Source organism: Egretta garzetta, unplaced genomic scaffold (assembly GCF_000687185.1).
Source record: "Egretta garzetta isolate BGI_Z169 unplaced genomic scaffold, ASM68718v1 scaffold175, whole genome shotgun sequence".
Taxonomy (NCBI): Eukaryota; Metazoa; Chordata; class Aves; order Pelecaniformes; family Ardeidae; genus Egretta; species Egretta garzetta.
In genome coordinates this window covers 700,685-719,090 of record NW_009259860.1, presented here as the reverse complement: position 1 = coordinate 719,090, position 18,406 = coordinate 700,685, and the positions used below count along the sequence as shown (strand labels likewise).

General features: G+C 39.4%; 1 protein-coding gene and 1 non-coding gene across 4 annotated transcripts; both read right to left on the bottom strand.

The window, feature by feature from the left end:
- Window positions 1-7: 7 nt before the first annotated feature.
- HAUS6 (HAUS augmin like complex subunit 6) lies at window positions 8-17,878 on the bottom strand. 3 transcript variants are annotated; one of them, XM_035895565.1, is made up of 16 exons: window positions 17,786-17,878; window positions 16,970-17,048; window positions 15,895-16,027; window positions 15,180-15,327; window positions 11,558-11,623; window positions 11,383-11,434; window positions 11,006-11,179; window positions 10,184-10,374; window positions 9,499-9,628; window positions 8,801-8,900; window positions 6,951-7,041; window positions 5,487-5,550; window positions 4,662-4,847; window positions 3,643-3,778; window positions 2,268-3,269; window positions 8-1,357 (listed from the first exon to the last, which is right to left on the bottom strand). In XM_035895565.1, the coding sequence occupies exons 1-16, from the start codon at window positions 17,851-17,853 to the stop codon at window positions 1,296-1,298; spliced, it is 2,682 nt and encodes an 893-aa protein (XP_035751458.1). In that variant the 5' UTR covers window positions 17,854-17,878; the 3' UTR covers window positions 8-1,295. The 3 variants fall into 3 exon arrangements, with proteins under 3 accessions (XP_035751458.1, XP_035751461.1, XP_035751460.1); XM_035895568.1 differs by lacking the exons at window positions 15,895-16,027; window positions 16,970-17,048 and having other exon boundaries at window positions 17,786-17,871; XM_035895567.1 differs by lacking the exons at window positions 15,895-16,027; window positions 17,786-17,878 and having other exon boundaries at window positions 16,970-17,037.
- On the bottom strand, window positions 5,632-5,761 carry LOC118452415. The gene has a single exon (XR_004842185.1).
- Window positions 17,879-18,406: the final 528 nt, after the last annotated feature.

Genomic DNA, 18,406 nt, shown 5'->3' with positions numbered 1-18,406 from the left:
AAAGCAACCCAAAGAAAAACCAAAAGCCCCACTCCACTTCAGCAGTAGTCCCTGGAGAAGCAGGGACAGAGCACCTAACACTGGTGCAGACTGACTGGCTCCTTTCCTGGGGCAGCATGCCCAGGTTCCTCTGGTGGCATCCCAACCAGAACTCTGCAGTCCTGCTTCCAAGCCTCTTCTGACCAGGGTGTGAAAGCCTGGACAGTCACCTGGGGAACTTCTGTGAAGTCACCAGCACCAAGCTCTACAGGGCTGTGCCTGTTGCAGACAGCCAATAGATTGTCAGAAAGGTCAGACCTTCCAATTCCCTAGCTGTTTGACCATGATGAGATCAATGTGCAAATGGGGTATAAAGAAGCACTTCCCTCTTAGCTGTTAACACACCAGCAGCCACATTATAGCTTCCACAACTAGCAACAAAAACCTCTTTTCATAAAGCTTGTCAAATTCTGCTTCATAAGGAAGATGTCAAATACAGGTGGACATTCGTCTTAAAACCTGTTTGCAACTGTTTTAGAAGAAAGGAGAAAGATATACCAGAACAGAAAACCAACTTTACTTAGCAACACTTCAAAACTCTGTAAACACACCACGTTAGGGGGGCAGCACTTTTATAATAATAAGCTTATCTGCTGGAACCACAACTTGTACATTCCTGCCCCACTAGCAGTATTAGCAAGTTACTTACACCACAATGACATAAATGTATATAAATTATTTGAAAATAAACACTACCATAAGTCATAAATCTTTACAGCTTCAGTGTAAAACATTTATTCAGTAATATGCCTGAAGAAATAGGCACTTCAGTGGAAGATTATAAAAAGAAAGCAGACTATCACCAGGTACAACTAAGGGCAAAATTGACCAGAAGTCTCAATAAGAGAGAAGAAACCAATGAATGCAGAGCACAAAGTAAAATTGGGAGGAGTAGGAGGGAGGGAAAATAGAGGCAAGATAGACACACCAAAGATTTCACTATTTCTCATTTGAGACTTTGTTTTTCCATTTTCTAGGATGATGCCACCTACTTAACATCTGCTATTTGTAAATATATGCTTAGAAAAGAATATATAGTTTTGTACATAAATGATGGGCTGTACATAGAGTGCTACTATGGATGGCATGAAATTGTCCGTTGCTTGCTCTGGTTCTTCCACTCTTAAACAAGGAGACTGGAATATAGTCTCCATACAAATTAGGAAGAAATGCAACTTCTCCATCTAAGCCATGCTTGGAGAAGATGCTACAGCTCAAGTGAACCATTATTGCACTACTGTGGTTATGCTTCTGCTTTACAAATTCCATTCTGATGGTGGTTCCTTTGTGTCCAGCTTCTCATTCAACTGCTCTTTATCTGGAAGAAAAAGTGTATCAGTTAGCTCTCTAAAATATTCAATTAACTGAGAGAAATACTGCTCTAAAAGTGTTTGGTGTATATTAAAAAAGCATATACAAAATGGTAATTCTAATTTTGATAACAGTTCCAAGTAAGGTAAAATCATCTGCTATCAGTACAGCCACGATTTTAAGCGAAAGCTAAATTGCAGCAAGCCTTTGCACAAAACATAAATCTCACAACTCCTCAAGACTAGCTTGTTGTGTTAAAGCCCTAGTATTCCATTAAACACCACCTGTTCTGGAGAAAGTCTTCTGTATAACCATTACTGGCTCATTTTTGTTAATGCGTGTCAAAAGTTGACTACATGTGTAACTAAACACTGTGCTACTGGTTAAACAAAGTTGACACTTCTGTTGGAAATGGGGTGAGGGGAGCAGGCAGGAATTGTATTTCATAATAAAAAGTATATTAAGAGAGTATTACAGCCTACGAATACCTGACTGACTGACCTCACAGGAGTTCCAACTACCTACAACATATTTCTAAATAGCCAAATTTGTTCAAAGTAAACACACTATTTCAAACCAACTTTGCGAATTCTCAAAATTTAACTGCAGATTACTTCCATTGCTAATGTACCTTATGGGTTTTTTTTGTTTGTTTGTTTTTTTTTTTTACTAGCTGCAGATTACTTCAGAAAGTCAGATAAGCACCTTTCCTCCTACTTGCAAGATGTTGATACAACTAAAGGAAGCATGTTTCCTTTGCTTTTACATCTCTACTTGCATAAGGAATAAGCATACACATAATCCATCTCCCTACATTTCCACAGCAGGGTTCAGCTATTCAGAATAGGTTATTTATTGGAGCATACCCAGTGGCAGAATGGACAAAACTTTTTCGCTTAAGTAAATGGGACACTTACCCTCCAATTTATGTATTAAGTCTAATGGGATTTTGTGTACCATTGATGCCATTTCCTCCAGATGTTGGTAGGATTCCAGCAAAGACGACAGGGAACATTTTCTTTCACTAACAGACATTGGTGATGGCGTCTTAGTAAATTCTTCATCCAAGGAGAAGTGTTTTGGAGTACTGCAGAATTCATTGCTTTCTATTTCTTCTGGTGCAAGACCTGGGTCTGATCTGCAACTTACAGGTTTGCCTCCATCACGTGTTTGCAGCTCCTCTTTGCTTCTAGGTGCAGTCTTTTTCAGCACTTCACATGTGCTGAACTGTAGATCGAGCTCTGATTTTTGAATGTCCTCCTTATTTTCTGAACCATCTATTACGTATTTGCTGTCCATTCCATCAAAATCAGACTCTGACCTTACAGATTTTTCGGGATCTGTGCTATCAAGTTCTTCTCGAAGTTTCTCATCGAATATCTGCAAGAAGGCAGCTTCACAACTGATAGAACTCAACAATGGAGATGCACTGCAGTGCAGCTTCCCATCCATCAAGAAACGCTGAAACTGGTCTGAAGGTAGAATAATTGTGCTACTGTCGTTTTTTGAACAAGTATCTGAAGTATTCATGCTCTCCTCTACATATTGAGAAGCCAAATCTTCTACAGAGCTTTCCTTCAAAACAATAGGTGTTAATTCCCCTTCTTTGGTTCTCTCACACTCTTGCATTCCAGATGTTTCTAAAATTGGAGATTCAATTATACGACTTATCTTCATCCACTTTGGGGTTCTAAATTCTGTAGAACTTAATTGGGACTTCCTTTCTGACAAGGGAGGTTCAAAGTCAGGTACAGGAGATGCATGGGTAGAGCACCCAAAACCAGAGTCTGCTGCCTTCTGCATTATAGGTGTAGCATCCATTGGAGCTTCTTCTGTCATTACTTCAGTTGGGGTCAGCTCTGTTTCTGATGAGCCGTCAGTCTGAATAGCTTTTCTCCACGAGCTTCTAATTTCAGTAACTTTATGCAAAAAACAAAGATAAAATGTTAGTACTTCCACCCTCTCAATCAATCTGTTTTTATTCTGTCTCTTCAGTAACATAAGCAATCCAAGACGGAAGATGTAGAGCTGCTTTAGATTGTTTATGCTTAATTCTATTCCTCAACACAAAGGGGATTCTACATAGGAAAAAAAAAAAGTCTATTTTAAATTAAATTCACAGTATTCACATCTTATTAGGCCTACGATGTTGTGTTACAGAGTGAGCCATTAGGATAACTTGCAGCTTCACTGAAATAATTCTCTTTTTCTTCTTGTGTGACATGTACAATGTCGATGAACTAATCACATTTCTAATCAATGAGTATTATAAAAACAGAGGTTTAGACTTACGCAGATTTTCCGGAGTTCGGGGAATCTGTTTCCTTGTTAAAAATGGGTTAAGAGCCAGTGAGCTAATGAGCTCTTCTAATTCCATTCCTTTTTCTTCACCACTCTGAGGTGACTCAGATATCACTGTTTTTGCAACCTGAAGAATGTTAGAGAAGGGCAAATACTGAGAAAGCAAAATTATAACCTCTCATTTCTGCCAGTATGGCTTGAAATAAATCCCATTCTCCAAGTGATCTGAAGAATGTAGAAATCTCCTGACTCTGTCATTTACTACTCAGGCTCACAATGACCATAGTGTCTTACAAACACAAAATTAAGATGGGGGACTGAAATCAGAATTCACTTCTAAGTTCCCTCGTTGTCTATGAATCCATCTCTAAAATAAGAAAATGTGCTCACATAGAACACATTTAAGATGCTAGTCAAGAAATACATAATCGTGAAGACTAGAACAGTATTTATGTAAGTAAAACATTTTAGCAGATGAAAAATAACTGTACCATTTCAGTGAAAGATGCAATTTACTTTAAAATGTGCCACAATGTGATTTGATAAGTAACTTTTGTGAAGGAATTCCTCAGTTAAATCTTAAATAACATACCTAAAAGAGGAAATACTTAAAATTCCTGCTTAAAATTCCCAAATCCCTGTTAAATACTTAATCTGCATAAATTCACTAACGAAAAGGACTGTTGGATTCTTAATATCTGTGGTTCATAGATTAAAGTATGAGAGGTGATAAAAATCATACCATGATTCTACTGGAAGTGCTATTCACTTCACCGTGATTTTGTAAGTATAATAACTGCACAAGTTCCATGCTTTCAGGGTCTATTTAATTGGGCAGTCAACCTTAAAACTTAGTGACAATGATTACTACCTAGCATAAAAAAGTAACTTTTGACATATGAAGATTACAAGAGGCATTTTATGATGTAATCAGTAATTTCGTCTCTGAACTTAATGACCATTTATTTGAAAACAAGCAAACAGACAATTTGAAAATAACTTTTCCTAACCTCTTCTGCCAGTTCATCTCTGGCTCTCTTAAGAGGGTCTTCTTTTTTGACAGGCGACACTGTCTGGATAACACAATCACCCGCATTCTCCCACATTTCTGAAATGGCAGACTCATCCTTTGCATTTTTTAAGATCTTTGGAGGCAGAGGCTTTTTTTCCCCACTGCAAGTTTCAACAGGCAAGTTCTAGAGGAATACACAGGAAACGTTAGAAGTTTTAAACTCAGGTGTCAGAAAATAAGCATTAAGAAACTGCTGTACAAATTCTGAAAAGCAATGGCCTTGGTATTTAGTCAATAAAAATATTTCGGGTTTAAATTCTAACTAAATACAAAATATTTTTACAATCATATTTAAATTAGGACATAAGTAGTGGCCAGGACAGGGTGTTGCATAGAACACAGATGACTCACCTGCAACTACCCTGACTACACTACAGTGAACAGTTCTGATGTGGACAACTGTACATCCAAGTTGCTTTTAGGCCACATTATAACCCTTAAGTTCACACAACATCACAGTGACCACTGCTCACACCAAAAAGACTGTTTCAGCAAGCAGGTGATCAGTGACACACTGTATGTTGCACTGGAAGTCAGGTGCAAATGCATCTGCTTCCTACTGTCCTTTCCTAAAGCTTCATGAAGTCCCTGGCAGTTAGCTTTCACAGGACTGACTCAGGCGTGTCAAACTACTACTTAAAAAAAACAACAAAAACCCCACAACCCTCCCCCCCAAGTACTAAGCTTGGGCTCCAATCAATGTAAAAAGCAACTATTGTTAAGTTTAACTTCTTTGACAGGTAGGAAATTACTGAAGAATAACCTTTTCAATTAACACGTCTCCGTTTTCAGATGCTTTTGACAACTCCAAAGGCACCGAAGACATCCTTGAGGAGGCAGGTAAAAAAAAAAAGTTTTAGAGACAAATGAAACAGGTGGTAGGCAAGTCTTAGTAGAAGACCATTACAAGTTGTGTGCCCCGTATCTGTCCGTTACGATTTCCCTCAATTCGTCCCGGTCATCAGAAGGCAATTTTACTGTAGGGAGAACATGTGACAATTAGAGCAGATTTAGCCCTAGTTGTGTATCAGCCTCCCAAAATTAATAAATAATTAAACTTTTCCCTTGATTACCAAACAGAAAAAGAAGGGATTTTGTGATACATTTTGTAAACAAGTCTTCTGTATTCTGCAATCAAAAGATAACTGGGAAGTCTTCTGCAGACTTGATAATGTTCTTTTCCCTAGTTATTCTTCCTCTGAATCACCATCAACAGGTCTGTTCCTATAGGAACTTACTGATATTTAACAATCACTTGGCTACCAAAAACTTGAGTCATATCACTACTGATGAGCATAGTGCTAACTGCATAGCTCTCTAAAATGTAAGGTACAGCCCTCACTTGTTCAGAAGAACGCACCTTAGAATGTTAATAGTTGCTGCTGTTTGTCTTTAGAATCAGAGGCAGAGAAAAATTCATGCCATTATGAAGTCACTGAGAGAAAAATCAGGCTTTAATTGTTAACTACTCGGACAACCTCTGAGACTTATGTGCAACTACATCTACTGATGTCTAAGTATAGGACAGCCTTCCTTTGCCAATTCCCTTCCTCTCCTAGTAGGCAACTTCCAAGTATCTGTAGGAGTCATATTATGAAACGCAGTGTTATTCAACAGTCATGAAACCTTCCTGGACTAAGCAAATGACAAACACGCCAAAACTTTTTAGAATACCATTGTTTTGTGTCCTATCCTTTACTGGAACTGTAGTAAGAGAAGTTACAGAACAAAGTGATTTTAGAATATTCATGAGAGAAGCCTTGTTGAGAAGGTTTAGTAAATCTGCTTGGGATTCAGGGGGGTTTGTTTTGGTTCAGTTTTAGTTGTTGTTCTTAAACAAAAAAGGGCTCCTGTGAATGCCTGTTCTTTTACTCTCAAGCTATGCTGAACATATATGCCTACTTCAACCCAGCCTAAGAAAAAAAAAATTCTGTTTTCTCTACCCACCTCTTAAAACTTGAAAGGATGTAGTTAAAAAGCTTGATAAAAACGTTGCAACTTGGCTGCTGCACATCCTGTTCACCAGCAACCAGTTGATCAATTGGTCACCAGCTGGAAGAAGTGGCAGTTGCTTTAGGACTACCTTGCTAAATTAGGTGGATGTGACATGTAAGGAGTGGGCTACTGAAATATTCCACTAACAATCAAGAAGTGCAATATATTCAACTTCAAGTAAATTTTTACTTTTTTGCACTGCTTTTTTATCAACTTCTCATTAACATCATACCATCTTCGTAGTGGTGTTGACTTATCCATCACAGTTTCCAATGCCCCATCATTTTTCTCATAAATTACTTCATTAATAGAGTCAGAAACATCTGTAAAAGCAAGTTGAGAGTTTTATTATTGCTTCCACTTTTTTTGCTCAGGCTTCCCAGGTGAACAAGTGTCCTCAGACCACTTCTGCAGGCTATTTACAGGATGGACTTTATGTACACTTCAAGAAAAATAAATTAATACATAAGCAGGACAGTGAAATCAATCCTTTTGCTCAGGTACCATCTGCAGCCACAGATGCCACTAGAAGCCAGCACCTATGTGTTCCTGAATGCATGTTCGAGAGGCATGATCCCATCTGCTGCCCTGCACATATCTATCATACATTCCACCTTTCTCCAAACTACCATCCCAGCCATATGTCATCATTATCCCCTCCTCTCCATGCACACATCAACTGTGTGGCACGTCAATTCCACAAAGCAAAATTCCACCCACGTTTTCCCCACCATCTTCACCTGCATTTATCAACAAATATCCCTGTGGACATACTCATCCCTCTGACCAATGCTGCCTCAGACCAAGCAAGTCAAGGCACACTATAAGGAAATGTTTTGCACATTATCTGAGGTACACATGTGTCAGCTCAGGACCCTCAATAACAATATATATCTATTTTGGCACATCATTTGCATAAACAGCCGAAGTTTAACCTCACTAGTTCCCTACTAATCCTCAATTTCAGCTTCTGCAAGCATAAATGGCATTTCATTTTGTATTCACCTCAACACCACCTCCAAAATCCAAGCTCACTTCAAGAAGTTAAGTGAGGTTAACTTTTTTTTTTTAAAGCACGCCATGTCAACTGGCGGGAAGTTTGTTTTCTTAGTGGCTGGATTCTCAGATCAAGCATTTTAACCACAGAGCAGATAGAATGCCACAGACACCAGTCTGTCTCAAGCTTTCTGATATCACCAGAAGCTCACAGCATTACTGCACAGTGCTTTAATCTTCTAAATTTTTAAGGCAAATTACCTTCCATTTGCAATTCCGTAGCTTTTCATTTGCAGCTTCTAGCCTACACACCATCAGACTGCTGGAGCACTGGTTTCACCCTTGTAACCAGAAGGATCTTTTCCCTATTGCTTTGCAGATTGAAATTCCAACACACACCCACTATTTCATTTTTCCTAAAAGGGACTGCAAATGACATATGACTGGAAGCCACCTTCCCCCTCCTTTTCCACCCTTGCTTTGTAGCTTCTTGTTTATAACTCCATACTAGGGACAGTCAACACTTGGTCAGTAAGCACTACCCAGTAAAATACAATCGGCTCATCAGCCGATTAGCGTGTGCAACACCCGTGTCTGATCCAAGTGAGCTCTGATCAGCACTGTTAACCTAATGACGGAAGCAACCAGCGCAGAGATCAAGTAAGGTCCTGATCAAATGGCACAGTTACTGTGGAGTATTTCAGAACGCACCAGGGAAAGATGCTTACCTGGAAGAACACCTTCCATTTCTTTTCCCAGTTGTCCAATGGGAAAAGTTTTATAATCTTTCTCTCTTTCTTGTTACTCCTCCAACCCAAAGCAGCTTTTATGGTTAGAGTGAATGTACACTCTACAGCCCGCGAGTGAACCTTTGTACATAGAAATCTCGCTCAACAGCCTTCGTGCAAGAACAACAAAGAAACAGCTCCAGCACTGTTTTTTTTGCCATATCAAAAGCTTCAGAGAATCTTTGAGATACGACAACGTTGAAAAACATAGGGCAGTTGTGGCAAGGAGTCATTGATAAACTAACTTTTATCAATTGTGGCAGGAGGGAAGAAGAAGAAGCTTCTCCTGCTCACCCACCTGAAACTGATAGCCATTTTTGAAAAAATACTCCATCCTTATCTTCTTCTTCTGTAAGATTAAAAGAATAGGGTGGTGAAGCTCTTGACAGACCAAATTCCTTTCAAAAGAAAAAAAAAAAAACAACTTACATAAGCAGGCTGAAAAAATCTGCATATCAACAGCAATTAACAGACAGTTATTTACAACAGCTTTTCTGCAAACCAGCTGCCAGACTCAACATGAAACTTTTCCTTCCTCTGCTGGGTAGCGAGGCAAGGGTAGAATCTCAGATCCCTGTATCAGTGTGACTGTCAGAATGGAAATTATTGTCCATTCATCGAACAGATCACTTTAAAAGCGAAAAACAGAACTCAGCAGGTGTTCAGACTGACAGCACATGAAAGCTCAAATTTCCACAAGGGGATGGACATAGACAAAACCAAAACCGATCAGCTCACTCTCATGCTGACCTTCTGTCTTGCCAAGATGGTTCCATCCCCCATCTCAAATGAAGACACCAGCTGACACTAAGTCAAATGTATCTTCTTTAAGACAGACTACTTCATAAAGCAATTTCTGCTATATTGTGCTATCTGATTCCCTCACCTTACATATAAAGCTTGAGTGCTGCAATAGAACACGCCAGCTTAGATGTACATCCTCCCTCACCTGCGCCCTCTCTCTTCCCAGAATCAGATAAATTGAACACTACTTACTGTATCCTGATTTAAGACTAAACTAAAAGGACACAGGCCAAGAAAGCTTTTCCACTTCACTTCCCATTCTTCCTGTGTTCTAGAGATAGATCCACTTGTTGACACACGATGCTCTTGCTCTATTTGTAGCCTGTAACATAAGAGCATGGAAAACTAATGGAAACACATCTGTTGGTGGAGATAACAATTCTGCATAAAGATCGAGAGTATTATGTGTTCCCATTATCTTGCAAATCTTTGATATGTACCAACTTGTTCATGCATTTGTGCATGCACTAAGAACTAACTGAAGTTCAGCAGAAGTGGAAGAACTACACTAACATACATACACACAATGAAATACACACGTAAACCTCTCCTAAGCCAGTTTCAGATAAAAGTTTTAAAATCCCAGAACTGATTAACATAACAAGAAAAAAAAAAAATCAGCTAGCAAACTAAGTCCCCACGAACAAAGCCTAAAATTAATGAAGCAAGAGCAAAAAGCTGAAGTTACCTAGAGAAGTCTCAGTTAAAAGTTATACAGAAAATCAAGAAAAATGTGAATTTCCCAGAGGCAAAGGAAAAACATCGAACCAACATACCCTCGCTATAAATGATATTATTTTAGAAAAGACTCCAAGGTAGGAAGACGTGATCCTTAGACTAAAGATCAAGACACCAGAGAAAGTTTCCAGACAATTACCTCTTTTCTTTCAAATTATGTAGTAATTTATTGTGGAGTGTAACCTTATTCTCCAGACCCTTGACCTGCAGATGTAGTTTTAATTCAGACTGACAACGTTCATCTCTCAGTGCCCTCAGAGCTTCATTTAGTAACTGCATGACTGTTAAGAAATTCAGTTTTTCACCTTCATATAAGTTTCCTGTACAAAGCTTGAAGTACAGCAAGGAAAAAAAAGAATTAGTAAACAGTATCAATACCAGAAAGTTATGTCTTCTGTAGTACAGTTTCACTTTGTATTTTGATTCAGTTCCTGACTGTTTCATTTTTCAAAAAACACACTTTAGATTTAAGTCTCATGTTTGTTTTCTAGAATCAGCTGCTTGAAAGCAGCCTATAAAGCCATACAAATTAAGAAAACTTCAATTCATGAGGTATTCTATTTAACCACTGCCCCAAAAGATGTGGCAGGCCTAAACAGCACCATATACTACAAACTTGAAACAAAAGCCCGTTAGATAAAGCAATAGTTAAACTGGTCAGCCTAGTTTTAATGTTTAAACAACAGCAAAAAAAAAAAAAAAAAAAAAAAATCAGGCAGGCTTACCAATGCAGTTATTGAGCTTAAAAAGTTAATGGTTGAAACATAACCAATACAAAACAGTAGCACAATCATAACAAACTTTTATGTGCAAATTAGACATATTTTCTCCATCCTTGAGCAATCACTTCTTATCATCTGTGAAGTACTTTTTTTTTTTTTCTTTTTTAAAGGTATGTAATTACACCCCTGGGAATAAAAAAAAAAAACAAATACAATTTAGGAAGAAGGATAAAACTTACTTGGTGTATGTCACTTTCAACCCTGAGAGCCAACAGCTGTGGAACACTGAACACAACATTAGCTCCATCTAAAATGCACGGACCAACACAGTCTTCAAGTACAGAATCCACAACTTCCCTTTCCTTTTTCAGAGATGTAAGCATTTCTATTATAAGTGTCCACATACTGCGGACCTTAATGGGCAAGAAGGAAAAAAAATGCTATGTTAAAATATTTGCCACCTAAAATCACAGAGTATTAAAACAGCATAAAGACAGATGAAGGGGCTAGTGTAATCACAGGTAGACAAGTGGAAATACCAGTACCTGAGAGCAAGCATTGCAGAAGCGTAAGAAGAAATATAGTACGCCGCCACAGCAGAAAAAAAAATGCTCACCTTTTGAATTCTCTCAGTTTTGTCATTTTTGTTTTGGTCATTTTGTTTCATCCTATATGCACATGCAAAACAAAAGTTCAAGTGGACTACAATGAAATTATAGTTCATATTTCATAAAATTGAGTAAGAAATTGATTTTATATATGCTGACTTAGTTACAAGGAAAAACACTTACTTGCTAGACTGTATCTGCAGGACTGCATATTCAGACTTTATCTGTTTTATTTCTTTAATTAAAAGCCTAGGAAAAAAAGTTAACAGTTACCACAGATTTATTTAGACAAATAAAATCCAAGTTTCTGCTCTGCTATTCTCAGAATTCTTTACAACCACCAACCAGTCATACTCATTCTTTCCAAATCTGCATACTAAGGCAGTTTTGGCATGATGCAAAAGAATTAAAAAAAAGAAACACCACCACCACCACCACCACCCCCCCAAAAAAAAAAACCCACAACCCCCACAAAACTTACCCTTTACTTCCTCACCATGACTTTGTGCAGAAAGACAGACAGGAAAGCCACTAAGATATTTGTAAATTAACCAATGAAGCTGTTACTTATGCTACTGCAATGGAACAGCTTTTATTAGACCCAAGAACAATAATGAAGTTATTAGAAATGTACTTTATCAATATAAAATTCCAAATATAATCAGCAATTGTACAGTACCCAAATGACTCAGTTTCAAAAAAACAGCAAACAGAATACTGGAGTACAAGCAGCTGGACCATCAAAGTTCTTTTGCAAAAGCTAAGTGCTTTTATTACATTTTTAAGCATGTAAAAATACAGTGGCCTGATTTTCAGAAATACTGGGTGCTTGAATCATGCTGAATTCTAAAGGATCTTCAGAGTTCTGATGGCTTGTTGAGAATTAAAAAACTATAGAGAATTAAGTTTTCGAAGGCTACCATTCACAAGGTGAGCAAGAGCACTGACACTTCCCAAGCAGGGTAAGAGTAGATGCAGAATTACAGAAGTCAGTGAAGTGTAGGAGACTTTGACCTCTGGAAATTATATTGTTGAGCCTTCCATTGAAAGCATAGTATTCATGGTCCTATCAAGCCAAGTCATTAGTATTTCCAGCAAGGGAGATTCCACCACTTTTTGGGCAACCTATTCCAGTGGATAATTGTCCTCACATAGGATTTTTTATTTTTTTTTTCTGCATCCAGATGGATTTTCCCTTAAGCACCTTGGGCCTGTTGTCTCTTGCCCTGTCACCATACACCCTTGTGAAGAGAATACCTCCATCTTCTCTACAATTACTTCTTCGATATTGGAATACTGTGATTAAACCCCTTAACTTTGCCTTCCTCAGGCTAAACAAACCCAATTTCTACAGCTTTTACTCATGTGTCAAGTTCTCCAACCCTCTAATCATTGTGGTCCGTCCTCTGCTAGAATCTCTCCTATCTTTCAATCTCTCTCCTCAGCTGGGGGGACCAAAACTGAACACAGTATTCCAGCTGTGGCCTTAGAATTGCTAGGTAGAGTGAAATACGTCTCTTGATCTGCTGGCTGTGCTCTTCTCCATACAGCCTAGCAAGCTGTTGGTCATCTTGGCTACCAGGGCACACTGCTGACTCGTGCTCAGCTTGTGGCTCAACGTTAATCTCAGCTCCTGTTGCCCTTCACAGAGCTGCTCCCCAGCCAATCATCCACAAGCCTGTGCTGCTGTTGGGAATTATCCCATCCCAGGTGCAGGGCTGCACACTGATCTTTGTTAAACATCACACAATTCTTCCTGGGCAAGTCTCCAAACCCAGCAAGGTCTCTGTGTATTGGCTCTTCATTCCAGTTTATCTACCTTTCCTCACAGTTTGGCATTATCTGCAAGTCTGGTGACTTTGCATTCAATCCTGTCATACATATCCCTTAGGAAGACAAGGAATAGTGTAAGACCCAGTATCAACCCCAGAGGAACTCCGCTCATGGTCAGCTACCAGTTAGACTTTGAGACGCTACCACCGTTTGGGCTCACGTCTTCAGCTAGCCTTCTCTCTTTCCACAGATGACAAGCATAGTTCTGAAATGATGCCAGGTAAGTATCTCTGTACCCTTGAATGCATTCCATCAGGTAGCAAAGGCTTGTGTACGACCCATTTGCACACACAAATGTCCGCTTTACCCTCTCCTACTCCCAGTGGTTAGTTGCTTCTTTCACCATTGCTTCTTGGCACAGAGACTGGGCTACTGACCTTAGCCACAAAGACTGAGGCAAAGAAGCCATTAGGTATTTCAGCCTGTGACACTTGTAACAACTTCCTGTTCATTCAGAAGCAGACCTAAAACCCTCCAAGTACTTCCAACTCCTAACAACATACCTATGGAAACCTTTTTTCAGGATCTTACCAGGCTCTTGGAGCTTTAGCTGAACTTTGGCCTTCATAACTACATCACTGCACACCTGATAAATATTTCTGTATTTATCTCTGGGAGTCAGTCCCCTTTTCCATCTTCCTTGTGCTGCTTCTTTGGTTTCTGAGCTCTATCACTAGCTCACTGTTTTAACCAGGTTGGTTTCTTGTTACACCCACTTCTTTTTCCACTTAAGGGACCACTCTTGAGCTTAAGCAAGGATCTCTGAAAATATCCTACCACTTCTGAGCCCTTCTGCTTTCCACAGGATACCTCCTAGCAGTTCCCAGGGCAAGCGGAAATCCGCTCTTTTAAGTCCAGTGTCATTATTCTTCCACTTGCCTTCCTCACATTCCTTGTGTCTCTTAAGTTCTGCAGTCTTGGCTGCAGTGACCATAAGGCTCCTGTTGGCAGTTACATCTCCAGAAAAGTTTCTCTCACTTGTAAGCAGCAAGTTCAAAAGAGCATCACTGCTACTCAGCACACCCACTGACTGCATTACAAAGTCATCCTCAATGCACTCCAGTTTCCCAGATTGCTAATACACCACTGTACTACTTTCCTAGCAAACACCAGGGTAAGCTGAAGTCCTCTATAAGAATCAAGGCCTGCAGGTCTGAGTTGTGTTTGATGCATCTGAAGAAGGCTCCACATGCCTTCCCTGGTATATAGGAAGAGGTGCATAGCAGACACCCACCATGAAGTCTCCCTTGATGCTAAACTCTCTGATCTTGATCCAAAGGTATGAAACAGGCTGGTACTCTTGTACAGGGCTATGCTACATGCACTGAAACTGCTCTTTTACCTACAATGCAACTCCTCCTCCTTTTCTGCCATTTACTGAACAGGTTGCAACTGTCCATGACAGTGTTCCAGTTATGTAAACTATCCCACCCAAATTCTGTAAATTCCAATGACATATGTAACTCTGGGCCTGCACAGAAAGTTCCAGTTATTCTCATTTCCCAAACTGGGAATGTTTTCCATACACAGGAATAAAGAATAGCATAACTTTGATGAAATAATTAAGGCTTAGGTAAATAAAATGTGTCCCACGCTGATTAAGCAAAGACCAAATGTTTCATCCTGGGACAGTTATAGTCTAAGATATGACCTGTCTAATGTTAAGAAATCATAGTACATGCAGAATTCCCTGATCATTTTTATTGCCCAAGTAACCATATCTTCCAACATACAGCATCTCCTAACCGAAGAACTAACTTCTTTATGACTACTATGCTTCACAAAAGACCCTACAAACAGAACTGTCAAATAAAGGAGGTAAAGGGGGGAGGGGGAAAAAAAAGAGAAGAAGCTCAACAGACCTCATGATGTAAAGCAGATGATGCACCCTCCTCAAATCCTTTTAAAAACCACACATACACACAAGTCAGCTTTTATGAAAAGAATCCATTTCCTTAAATGCATTACTTACTGTGCTTTTTTTTCATATTCTTGAATAACAAAATCTTCCTTTTGAAAAATTTGCAGAAGTTTATTGTATGCGACTCTACATCTTGCATCTGCCATATACATATCCTTAGGTCTCAACTTTACAGCTTCAGCAAAAGGTATACCAGTGCCTAAATGAAAGTTAATGTTTGGATTACATCATTCACTTTTAGCAAATAGACAATTTCCTAATCTACCTAGTTTGAATTGAAAGAATCACAAATCAAGATGACCATTGTACCTGGACCGAAATAGAGCATGCAGTGTACTGTCTTTTTTGCCAGTTCTTTCTGTTGTGCACATTTTCATTCCCTCACTCCTTCTCCCTTTCCTTATTCTTCAAGTCAGCAAAACAATACAAGATGCCTAGAACAGACAGTTCTGACCCTTCAGAATTCCTGAAGTTGTGAGAAAGAGTCTAGTATAGCGGTCCAGTACTTTGGAACCAAACCATTGCTTCTGCGGGTAATGGAGTATGGTATTACACAGATGAACCTTGGAGCAAGACCCATAAAGGAAGAGAAAGCAAAACGGTCTGCACCATTCTATCAGCAGTAGCGCTATGCAAGTGCGCAGAACCCTGTGAAAGATTTTGAACTGAGCAGCCAACTTAAAGCTCTTGGCATATATTAAAGACTTGACAGATTCACTGCCAAACATGACAAATGAAGCATTTGTACTGTTGCATTATAGCTTACCTATGAAGCTCCTTTTCATGTCCTCAACCACTACATGTTTTGCAAGCCGATACAATAGGTGAGTAAATTTAGGACCAGTAGGAGAAATAAATGCAGAAGGTGTAATTTGTGGAAGACAGCTTTGGTGTTGATTCTAGAAAAGTTAAATTGGTTTTAAACACAAAACTAATCTAAGGAATAAAGCCTTAACAACAGCCATCAAACATTTAGCTGAGTACCAAAACACTGCAGCCTGCTTGCTAGCAAGCCTGATGCAAAGCTAAACTACTTTGCTACCAGTTGACATCTACTCTAGTCAGCAGAAAAGACTAAAACTTTTTGAATGTTCCCCCCACCATCCCTAGTTCCATACGCAAATTCAGTTTCAACGCAAGAACTGAAGTTGGTGTTGAAGAAGCATTAAAATCTCTGCCCTCATCACTCCTAACTGGTAATCCCTACCTTTGAAAAACCATTCAAGTTTTCATTCATATTTTCTACTTAAGTTATTAATCAGTGTGTTTTGTTCTGCTTTTATTTTACTCAAAGATCTTGCATTGCTGGCTTTCACCTCTTCCATTACTACTAAAAAATAAAAGTTGCCCAAGACCTGATTTCTACAATTATCACTAAAGCAAAGGCAGCATGAGAACATAAAAACCAATGATACCTGAAGCACTCAATTTTCCTTTGTATCTCTTGCTTTAGAAAGCTCACCTTAAAGTCGCTTTACCCATATATAAGGAAAGACTAATGTTAAAAATAGGTTTTCATGCATCTGAAACCACTTGCACCATAATAAACACTTAACCAAACAACTCTCAAGTCGGAGAAAATTATTCTCACCCCGAGCTGAGGAACCTCTGCCATAGCAGTTTTGAGACCCAAGATTAATTATCACGTAAATTCCACCACACCCCAATTTTTTCCTCAAACAAGTTTACGATAAACTATGTGAAATAAGACACATGGTGAATTCTTTGGTACAACAACCTTATTTAAAACTCTTATTTAAAAGCACTACATAGTCTCTCAAAAGAAGAATGAGGTCACAGAAACCAGTAGAGCATCAGCTTCCACTGTTCTTTATACTCACTGCAATATCTTTTAGCCACAAACAGCACTGTTTCCTAAAGTCACGATCTGTGAAGCTTCCTCCCCAAAAGGCACAACCTCTTTCCATTTAAAAAGGACGGGGAAAAAGAAGCAAAAAAAAAAAAAAAAATGTTCAATTATTCAGTTACCCAATTAAGCATTCTAAGAACAAGACTATGACAAAGATTTCTTAGTGATGCCTCCTGGAGGAGCCAGAAAAATGAGGGTATATAGCCTAGACCAAGAACAGCTAAAAGTCTGTTAAATGACAAGGTTTTCTTGCCGTAATAAGTTAATTATGGACTATTTCAGAGACAGATTTGTCTGCAGCTTTTTTTAACTCAGATGGGAAGAATTAAAAAAAAAAGGGGGGGGGGGGTCAGAACACTGGCAATTTTTGTATCACTAGTCTTCCTCCAGCTGTTTCTTTAATGTGTAAGCTAAAATAGCTCAGCTACATGAGGAAAAACAAAAGGAAGATAGGATTCTTGCCATGTTGAAGATCCTAGCAGTAAGCCATAACTGCCTGATGTTACTCACCATTTGGTTAGGGAAACAAATGGGAAAGGTAGGTTACTTTGCAGCTGTGAGAGTTTTTACCAAACTCTCCAAGTTACTGATACTATCAGAAACAAATTTAATTAAGGCAAGTGTTCTGATACGCTAGAGTTGTGACCAAGAGGAAACGATTTCTCTAACTCTACATTCTTTTTCCAGAGCATTTCCCAAGAGCTCACACCCCCACCCCCCTCCGCAACTACACAAACCAAATTCTTGATTACGTGCACAAAGGTAACCTCACAACCCCAATACTTACCTGAAAGCTTTTGCTGCGCGGGCCCGATCCAGCTTAGTGAACAAGAAGAGAATAATGTCTCGAATCATACTGCTGTTTGAGTGATTATCAAACTTACTCCTAATAAACAAATAAAACACCTCCATGAGAAGCAGTCAGGATACCGAATTAACACAGCTTTTTTTACTGGCCGCTTAAGATTACAAAATACTACTTTCTATTAAAGTGTTACGAGGTTTACGTTGAATGCTTTATTTTCTGCACAGTTAAAAACATACATCCTCCAGCCCATTTAACGAAGCCGAAATGATTTCGGCGAGAGCACTTCCTCTCAAATTAGTTTTCGAAACACGCGGTAGCGGGGCCAGGCCGCTCCGCTTTCCCCGCATGACCGCGCGGGATGCATCCCTCGGAGAGCAAGAGCTATCGCTGTTTCTGGGTTTCGTTTCTCCAGCCACAACTAGCACAGACGGCTACAGCAACTCGGGCGTTTCCCCCGCGTTACCTGCGGCCCAGGGCACCAGGCCCCTCGGCGGCCACGGCGAGACACACACGCCCCCTCCACACACCCTCCCCGCCTTGAGGCGTGCGCCCCTGGGTGAGACCCAGCACCCCGCCGGGCGGCTGGCGGCCGAAAGGGGG